This window comes from Balaenoptera borealis (assembly GCF_965194805.1).
Source record: "Balaenoptera borealis genome assembly, chromosome: 3".
Taxonomy (NCBI): Eukaryota; Metazoa; Chordata; class Mammalia; order Artiodactyla; family Balaenopteridae; genus Balaenoptera; species Balaenoptera borealis.
In genome coordinates this window covers 87,749,403-87,759,025 of record NC_138866.1, presented here as the reverse complement: position 1 = coordinate 87,759,025, position 9,623 = coordinate 87,749,403, and the positions used below count along the sequence as shown (strand labels likewise).

The window sequence follows — 9,623 nt, the reverse complement described above, 5'->3', positions numbered from 1 at the left end:
GGTACCTTCCACTGCCTTGTTCACCCCATAAAGCCACTGTATTTCAATCAGGTTTGTGTTTTAAAGTTGAAAGGCGCAGTCCCCTCCCAAACACTACCAATTTGCTCTCCTAATTGGCCAAGCATCACAAGGCTGTTCATTTTTGTTTGCCTATATGGTACCACATTGCCCTTTAGAAGCTTAAGCAAATAAAATTGTACTTCCTAACTGGTACATGTAATTCCTTGAAATCAATAATCGGAGATTTTCATCTGGGAAAATTTGAGGTGATAAGGAAAGTAGAAGTTGCAGAAGTAGTCTTGCTTTAATCCCTTCAGAACTGCCAAGTCTCTAGAAAGATCTAGTTAATTCTTATTGCCGTGAAGGTGATTAGAATTTAGCCCTTCTCTTAAATTTCTATTACGTTCAGATGGAAATTAAGAAAAAGGGATTTATGATATTTATTTACAAGAGTTAATGAACCTAGGTATACACCCAAGAGAATTGAAAAGATATGTCTATACAAAAACTTATACATGGCTGTCCACAGCAGCATTATTCATAACAGCCAAATGGTAGAAACAATCCAAATGTCTGTCAACTGATGGATAAACAAAATATGGCATATCCATACAATGGAATATTAGTCATAAAGAGGAAAGAAATACTGATACGTGTTACAACACGGATGAATCATGATAACATTATGCTAAGTTAGAGCCAGGCACCAAGGCCACATAATGTGTGATCCCATTTATCTGAAATGCCCAGAAGAGGAAAATCCATAGAGATAAACTTTATTAGTGTTTCCCTAGGCTGGGGGCAGAGGGGTCAGAAATGGGGGAATGACTGCTAATGGGTACAGTGTTGTTTTGGGGTGATAAAAATGTTCTGGAATTAGATGGTAGAGATGGTTGTAAAACTTTGTGAATATACTAAAAACCACCAAATTGTGCACTTTAAATGGATGAATACTATGTTCTGTGAATTGTATCTCAATTTTTAAAAGAAGTTAATGAAAAGCTATTTTCTATTTGGTCCCGCTTTCAAGAATAGGTAGGCAAGGGGGAGCCGAGGGGCACGCTGGGTTTGATCGTACCTTTGATCTCCAAGGGACCATTGGCCACAGTGAAGAGGAGCCCCAGACTGTGGGATGCTCTCCATCCTCCCCTCCCCACGCCTCACAGGAGCACCACTGTTAGCCTTGGCATCTGGAGGGCTACTCTCGCGTGCCCCACATTCCCATCACTGCCAGAATCCCAGTACTTCCTCCAAGACCAATCCCCATGCAAGTCTCATACCCCATCTTGTCTTCATTTTCCTCACTGTACTTACCATCTTTTATTCCTCTCCCTCCAAAATTTGGTTTTGTTCATTGCTTTATCTCAGCCGCACAAGAACAGTGCCTGGATAACAGTAGTTATTCAATAGATTTCTGATGAATGAGTGAACTTGGAAAAAAAGTTGATACAGAAATTTGCACTAGGTGTTATTTAAAAAGATGAAGTTCCATGCTTCAGAATGTGTTTATCTCCCATAAAAAGACTTTCTCCTCTATTTAAATATATACCTGAACTTTAAGAAATCTCGCACAAATGGTATTTTATTGGAGACAATCAAATTTAACAAATCTTTATGCATTTTAAGTAGAACATTCAGGCATCATAAACACAAAAATTTCAATACGCAAAGCAAATTTACAACAAGAAAATAAACATAGAATCTTATTTTGGGACTATGTGGTTATTGTTGCACTACCTTTATAATTCTTTATCCAGAGTCTGAAAACGTAGGCAAGCCCTAAAAATGTAGCAGAAGCATTTCCGCACACTGGTATCCATAATCTAGTTTGTGCAGAAGTGTTTCCACTAGATTCATAGAGTACTCTTTGGAAGAAAATAGCGAAGACTGGTCACCTGGTTGCCTTTCGGACCTTCTGCAACTCTTCAATAGGCTTCCATTCTTGGTTGATTGTTATAAGCTTTAAAAAAAGAATAAAAATGTTTTGTTAGGATCTGTCCATCCTCAGGTCCCCTTCTGGGATTTGTACACAGCTCCCTTTGGAAAAAGCATCACCATAACATTTGTAGTCAACGAATCACCTCCTCCCATCGCTAAAACAGTAATATGGGCTGGTTCTATCCCTCTATCCCTCTAAAGAGCCTTTGGGTTCCTGAGTGTTATAGGATCAGAGAGAAAGGTCATATCCATTTACCCTACTTTCACTTAACAGGTTCTAGATTTTTTAATTCCCTATGGTTTTATGTGAACTATAAGCTGAAAAAGTGTGTCTGCTCCGTGTGAGTAGAGGTATGATGCTCCCAGCACAGAGATAGGCACATAGTAGGCTCTTAAAATTTCCTCACTGTAATTACTCAACAAAGGTACAAATGATCCAAGTTATACAATAAGGGAAAAGGCACAGAGCTGTGGACAAGATAACTAATAAGCACAGGTAACTCTACTCGATATTCTGTAATAACCTATTTGGGAAAAGAACCTGAAAAAAAATGGATATATGTATATGTATAACTGATTCACTTTGCTGTACCCCTGAAACTAACACAACATTGTAAATCAACTATACTCCAATATAAAATAAAAATTAAATTAAAAAAGGAGATGATGTGTTACAATAATGATAAAAGTTAATATTTGAGTGCTGACTAGGGCCAGGCACTGTGCTAAAGGACTCTATCTTATCTTCTTTAATCCTCTAAACTCTGAGGAAGAGCCCTATTATTGTGCCCATTTTATAGATTCTGAGAGCCTCAGAGAGGCCAAATTATCTAAAATCACCTGTGACTAATGAAGCAAGGATTTGAACTAAATCTCCATAACCCTACAGCACTCTCTTTGCACTACATATTAAATGGCACCCTAAAGGTGAAAAGGTATTACATCTATTTTGCTGACAAATGTGCTAAGGTTTCGGCTAAGTATAAATCACGTTTTAATGTAGCAATACCTTTTTAGGTACAGTAGGATCCACAGTCTCCCAAGGTTCTGGATTTCTTTTTCGATCAATGCTAAAAATAAAAGAAAGCTGATTAAACATTAAAGTAAGTGCATTTAAACTAAGTCTGATATTGGGTTTATAGATACGCTTGGGACAGACTCAGAGTGCATACTTAGGCGTTGAGTTAATTGAAATTGATGGAACATTCCTTTAAAAAGCTTCACAGTTTGGCTCAAACATCAAGGATCAATTCCTCTGCAGGGTAGGAGGTCTATATTCCCTTTACTGGGCTAGACTGGAGAATGTTCTCATAAGCTGAAGAGCATTTAGGGTGGAAGTGCCAGGCTAAGAGCAAGCAAATATGCTCTTACCCCAGTTTCTGGAAGAGGCAGAACGGCTGGGCTTGAAACCTGTAGGTGATGAACTGCCAGAGCCTAGCATTACGGCTCTACAGAGCCCTGCACCCGGTCAATATTAGTTTCAGGTTTTTCTCTTCCTCATATTCCAGGACACATAGTATTTTACCTTATATCCAGGGCTAAGATTAGATTCATTGTAGACAACTGAATCTATAAACTCTACCACATTAGGAAAGACCTTTCTAATGAACTGACATTTTAAAATGTTATTAAAATGATTAAGATTGATGATGTATATCCCAAAAGACCGTCTAAGAACTTTAAATTTCAAAACTTAAGTTTAAAAAAAAAAACCAACAAGCTTTATTTTGCTGCAGGAGACGAGGAGGAGGGCCAGTGGATGAAAGGGTATTTAGATACAAGGAACTTATATTAGTAAACTTATTTTATCACTAATCATCATTTGATAGTCTTCTGATACCTGGATGCTTTCTGGCCCTGACTCCAACCAAGTTCACAATTCGACATTCTTATCCTGGGGGGAAAACCAGGAAACTGATACCATGCATTTCATAAACTGAAGGTCAACCTAACACGGCTAAAAACGTTTTTATAAATGATGAATGCCTACTTACATCACATCGGGTTTTCGAAGGGAATACAGAGCAAAAGACAAAGCTCCAGTCGCTGCCACGGTCGTGAAAAGCACCAAAGGAATAAGCTAACAGAGAACAAAATACTCCGACGTTTCAATATGAAACACTTGAAATATAACAGAATAGCTCTATATCATTTTATACTTTCTTCAACATCTTTAAAAGTTAATATTTTTAGTCAGATTTTCAGGTGCTTTAAAAATTTACTTTTTTCTTTTGGACTTCCCTGGTGGCGCGGTGGTTAAGAATCCGCCTGCCAATGCAGGGGATACCGGTTCAAGCCCTGGTCTGGAAGGTCCCACATGCCGCAGAGCAACTACGCCCCTGCGCCACAGCTACTAAAGCCTGCGCTCTAGAGCCCGTGCTCCGCAAGAGAAGCCACAGCACTGAGAAGCCCGTGCACCGCAACAAAGAGTAGCCCCCGCTCACCGCAACTAGAGAAAGCCCACCCGCAGCAACGAAGACCCAACGCAGCCATAAATAAACAAATAAATGAAACCTTACTTCCTTTCTTTTCATCAGGAGTTGGAAAAAGCTCATGATGACTTCAGTGTAGAATGCCAAATCTAGAAGAAGAAAAAAAATCCAAGATATTGATCAAAACTCAGCTACTAGGACTCAGCCTGGTGGGCTCCAAACCGGCTAACGTATCCCAAAGCCAGCCTCGAGCCGGCTCACCAGAGCCTCCGCCCGAGGGCAGCTCACCTGGGAGACCTGGCAGGGTGCCGCGAGCGGACGATGCTAACGCCCAGAACCGAATGCCGACCCCGACCTCCGCGCATTATATACCAACCCCACCCTCTCCGGAAGGCCGGCCGGTGCGTTCTGGTCACGCGGGCCGCGCAGGGGGCGTGCGGGGCTTGACTCGCTTCCCATGCCGGGCGCCCGGCAACCGGGCGCCCCCTGCTGGACGCCGGGCCTTCAAACGCCGCGCAGCCGGACGCTAGCGCTCCCTGCCGCCTGCCGCGGTTCTTACCCGCCGCTCGGAGCGAGCGCAGGCTGGGCGTTGGCGCGTCTGCAAGGGGGTGGAACTAAGAACAAGGGGCGCTTGGATGGCCAAGAACAGGTGAAAAACAGCCCCTCTAAAAGGAGGTCCGGAAAAGGAGCCGCAGATCCCGGGGTCCCATGGGAGGCTCCTTGGTGCAGGCAGGTAAACTAAAATTAATCCAAGTCACATTAAAAGCTCCAAAAATGTGATGTGGCGCACTTACGGAGATAATTTAAGCTGTAAATTTCCTTTCAGAATAATTCCTTGTTGTCCTGAATTTTTCCATTAAAAAAAAAAAAAGAATCAGGAGATGAGGGAGAAGAAACAGAAAGAATCAACTGGAGAGGTTTCCAAGAGAAGATCTCTGAGACAACCCTGAAGGAACTCGCCCCTAAGCTAACAGCCTAGCCTTGCACGGAGCATGAAGGCGGCTGCAGAAACACGGGAATAATAATTAAATCAGGATCTGTGTGCCAGGCACTGTACTGGAATCTTCTCGACATTTTTGCAAGGTATGTTATTTAGGCTCAGAGATGCTCTAGGCACATAGCCAGTAAGCGGCGGAGATGTAATCAGAAGCCGGGTCTGTCTGGCAATCAGGCAGCGCTGTTCTTTCTGCACCCTGCTCTTAGCAACTGCGATTAAGTCAAGAGTGCAAGCTCAGTTATCTAAAAATAGTTATTTTAAAACAATTATTTTAAAACTGTTTGAAGTTCAAGCTACGAGTTAGCATAAAAACGAAAACATCTTAATGTTTTCTGAACGGCCAGACCCAGCTCTGTTTCAGCCCCATTTTATTTCTAGTCATGGGCTTTGCATTCAAACTGACCTGAGTTCAGAGCCCACCCCTGCCATACTTTATTAGCTGACTGACTTCGAGGAAACTACTTAACCTTCATGACTCTCAGTTTATATATCTGTAAAATGGGGACAAACCTACTTCGGCAGGGAGTTGGAAAAAAATGTTAGAATGTATGCAAAGCATGTAGCAGTCTGCCTTGCCTGTAATAGGCATTCAATAAATAGTAATTATTATTTGCAAAGATTTGTTTTATATAAGGCAGATCATAAATATAACTTCTCACCCAGTTACTGACAAGGGTTCTTACTGTGTAACTCGAGCTGTAGCTGGAGACGTTTGTTGATTACTTCAAAGAAAATTCAACATTTTCCGTGGTTTGTATTGAATAGAATCAAAGAAGCCTTTTAATGCTCCTTCTGCAGAATCTCTAAAGCTTCTTTTGTCAGAAGGTTCTAAGAAAAGCCTCAGTTTGTTAATTAAAGATAAATTTTTTTCTAGGATAGAAGCAGGAGAAAAAGGAAATCTTATAGGAATATATCATGGCCCACAAATTAAAATTAAAATGTATAGCCCTTGGGAATTCCCTGGCGGTCCAGTAGTTAGGGCTCCGTGATTCCACTGCTGGGGACCCGGGTTCCATCCCTGGTGGGGGAAGTAAGATCCTGCAAGCCGCGTGGCGTGCCCCGGGGCGGGGGGGGGGGGGAAGTGTAGCCCATGCTTAGTAATGACCTTAAACTTAGAGCCCTACTTTGCCAATGTCATTTCTTTTCAAAATGCAGTTTTGTAATAGCCTAGGCATTATTCTCGGAATGGGGCATGGTAAATTAAAAAGAATAAAACACAAGTCCCTTACTTCATGTTTCTTACAATTTAGTGCCTGTAAGTAACTCTAACATGCTCTGTCATGATCTGGTGCCAAAGACCGATGATTAATTCTGACTAATGGGCTCTGAGAAATCTTACCAAAGGTGAGGATATTTATTTGAACATAGAAATAGACAAACCAACTGTAAAGACATTTTGGGGGCAACCAGAGAAACTTAAATACAGACCAGATATGAAATGATATTAAAGGGAGTACTGTTGATTTTTTCAGGTGTGATAATGGTATTATGGTTATGTTTTTTTTTTTTAAAAACACATTTTAAAAGAGATTATATGTGGAAATAATTAAGAAATATCATGATGTTTGGGATTTACCTGAAAATACTTCAGTTAGAAAACGAAGCAAATTTAGCAAAATACTAATTATTCAATCTAGGTGACAGATATGTGGGAGTTTGTTATATTATTAAATGTGTGTGAAAATGTTCAGAATAAAATGTTTTAAAAATTTATAAATTGTATATAGTGTTAAAAAACAGAATTCAACTGAGTCAATTTGAAGATCTAATTGGCTTCATTCAATGGTTCATGAACTAGAAGGGTGCTCCAAGGGATAGTACGAACAGAAGGCTTTTATAAAGGCAGGAGGGTGGGGCAAGAAGTAGTAGCAAAAGAAAATGCTTGTTTCAAGCCAGACTGTCTTCTTTTGGGGGCCAGGAGGGGGCGGGAGGAGGGGGGAGCGGGAAGGAACCGGAGGGGTCTTTATCATGCAGATTACCTCGCTAGTGTTGATCAGGAAATTTCAGACTGGCTATTTTAAAGCTCACAATGAGAACTAGACCCTGAAAGCCGTACTTTCCCTCTTTTGGTTAATGCCCGGGTTTATTGAGCTTGTGTTTAGTCTTTCCCAGAATGACTAACTAGCAGGCACAGTTCTCACCCTTCAAATCTTGGCAGCGCCCCAAAGGAACCCACTCAGGATACTCACCAGCATTACCCTCTGTGGCTGCTCCAAAGCCCAAAATCCCTTGGGGGAGCTTCCCCTCCCCACCCCAATTGCCAGAAACTTCTAGAACCTTCTCTAGCTGCTGCAACCGGGGCTTGCAGGAGCATGGACCCACAGCTACTTGGTTCCCACGCTAGGAATTTAAACTTAGATTTTAATCAGCCCAGCTCAGGCTTTATAAGAAAACTAGAATATCCTTTCATTAAATATTTTTTGTTGGAATTCTTTCTGCCCATCCTTCAGTGGCTGCCTAGTTAGCAGGTTTAGCGAATATGGATTTGCTAAATTTCAGATGGTCTGGGAGTGTACTATTGATACATTGTTTAATGCTGTAATGTGGCTCAGAAAGGAGTTTGAGCTTAATGTAAAGCTGTTCACACTTCCCAGGTATAATACTTAGAAGCTGAAGTGTTTTCTCACCGATTACGAACACAGCTTTTGGAAATTTCCCAGAGCCATCCTCTAATCACACTGAAGCTGAGTCAAAGAAATCCTTGATCTGACTTCATCATTTATTGATTTATTTCAATGAGAGAAGAGTTTTTGTCCTCAGGAGGCTTCCAAAGTTCTGTTGCGAAGTTATAGTTACAGTTTAAAAAGACATTTTCAAATAAAAACTCAGCCTCTAACCAAAGTGTGGGTACTAAATTTCTAGGCTGACCACTAGAAACTTTCTCTAGGAAAAAACAAGGGGCATACAGCTAGAATCTGAGTTAAGGGGTTCAGGCCTAGGGATGACAAAGGCCTAATGGCTGCCTTTTCCTGTAAAATCAATAACGGACAGAACATGAATGAAAATATTCAGAAATCTAATAAAGTTTCTAGGTATTTTCCCTACTACTCAAAAGCAAGAGTCAGGTTGTTAGAATAATTTTAACTGAATTATATTTTATACCTATAAATAAGACAGGCCTTTTCCTTAACTGTTCCCCAATAGTGAGGTTTTGCTTAATAATAGTACTGGCTCCCGTCAGAAACAGAAAACTTTCCAACTGCTTAACATTTATGACTTCATATAGTTCACGCACCATGTTCTGACTGTACCTATACTTCTTTTGAAGCTCGTCTCCTGTGTTTTATTCACTGCATGATTTGTTGGAGGTGCCCGCTCCCAGCTGCCCTATCAGTGCCATGTCTGTCTCCTTCACTTACACTCCTGCACCCTGTATGGCACCTTGTGAGTGAAGAAAGGGTCAGTAAGATGCTTACCAGATATTGTTAGGCGAGAAAAACAAGAGCTACACAGTACCATGCTTTTGGTTTTAAAAAGTTATCTATACATGTGTAATGGACTGGAAAGTTAAATACCCACGTTTTCTTGATGTTTATATTTTCTAGCATTATTACTTTTTTAATAGAGGAAAATAAAAACTTATATATAACCTATCTCCTTAAAAAATACAATTACAAAAGGAAAACTAGTAGCTATACAGTGGAGAAGATGGACAAGATCGTAAACAAGTGATCAAAATTAACATCACCAATAATTTGCAGATGTCACGTGCCTCCAGCTGTGATCTGAGGACATGACAGCACATACATATGCTCCACTGGTGATGCATAACCTGAACCTATCATGATGCACATCAGACAAACACAAATTAGGAACCAACTGTTCTATAAAATACTTAGTCTGTACTCTTCAAAAGTGTCAAGGTCAAGAAAGACTGAGGAACTGTTTCAGATTAAAAAAGGCAAAGAGGCTAAAGAGACAGGACAACTAAGTGCAGTGTATGATCCTAGACTGGATCTTGTAATGGGAAAACAATTACTATTGGAACAATGGATGAAATTCATCGTCAATAGATTAAAATGTATCAATGTTAAATTTCTTGAATTTGATAACTGCACTGTGGTCATGTAAGAAAATAACCTCATTTATAAGAAATGTACACTGAAATATTAAAGGGATAAAGGGGCATGATGTGTAAAATCTACTTATAAATAGTTCAGAAAAATACTGTGGTGGGGAGGAGGGAGAGGGAGAGAGAGAAAGGAGACAAGTGTAGGAAAATGTTAAAAATTGGTGAATCTGGGTTAAGAGTATAT

General features: G+C 40.5%; 1 protein-coding gene and 1 long non-coding RNA gene across 3 annotated transcripts; one reads left to right on the top strand and one right to left on the bottom strand.

Annotated features, from left to right (window-relative positions):
• Positions 1–1,566: 1,566 nt before the first annotated feature.
• Positions 1,567–9,548, bottom strand: LOC309627154 (normal mucosa of esophagus-specific gene 1 protein). 2 transcript variants are annotated; one of them, XM_082388874.1, is made up of 5 exons: positions 7,995–9,548; positions 4,458–4,519; positions 3,933–4,018; positions 2,948–3,008; positions 1,567–1,960 (listed from the first exon to the last, which is right to left on the bottom strand). In XM_082388874.1, the coding sequence occupies exons 2-5, from the start codon at positions 4,491–4,493 to the stop codon at positions 1,892–1,894; spliced, it is 252 nt and encodes an 83-aa protein (XP_082245000.1). In that variant the 5' UTR covers positions 4,494–4,519; positions 7,995–9,548; the 3' UTR covers positions 1,567–1,891. The 2 variants fall into 2 exon arrangements, with proteins under 2 accessions (XP_082245000.1, XP_082244999.1); XM_082388873.1 differs by lacking the exon at positions 7,995–9,548 and adding an exon at positions 4,659–4,786.
• LOC309627170 lies at positions 4,941–6,868 on the top strand. The gene is made up of 2 exons (XR_014243562.1): positions 4,941–5,103; positions 5,197–6,868. It is a non-coding gene; the product is annotated as an uncharacterized lncRNA (long non-coding RNA).
• Positions 9,549–9,623: the final 75 nt, after the last annotated feature.

What these genes read in the sequence shown, in the direction of transcription:
- LOC309627154 (XM_082388874.1), bottom strand. Translation starts at nt 4,493, where the DNA reads ATGAGCTTTTTCCAACTCCTGATGAAAAGAAAGGAA. An exon ending in TCCTGATGAAAAGAAAGGAA is followed by an intron (nt 4,019 to 4,457) that starts GTAAGGTTTCAT and finishes GTTCTCTGTTAG; the next exon opens with CTTATTCCTTTGGTGCTTTT. An exon ending in CTTCGAAAACCCGATGTGAT is followed by an intron (nt 3,009 to 3,932) that starts GTAAGTAGGCAT and finishes TTTTATTTTTAG; the next exon opens with CATTGATCGAAAAAGAAATC.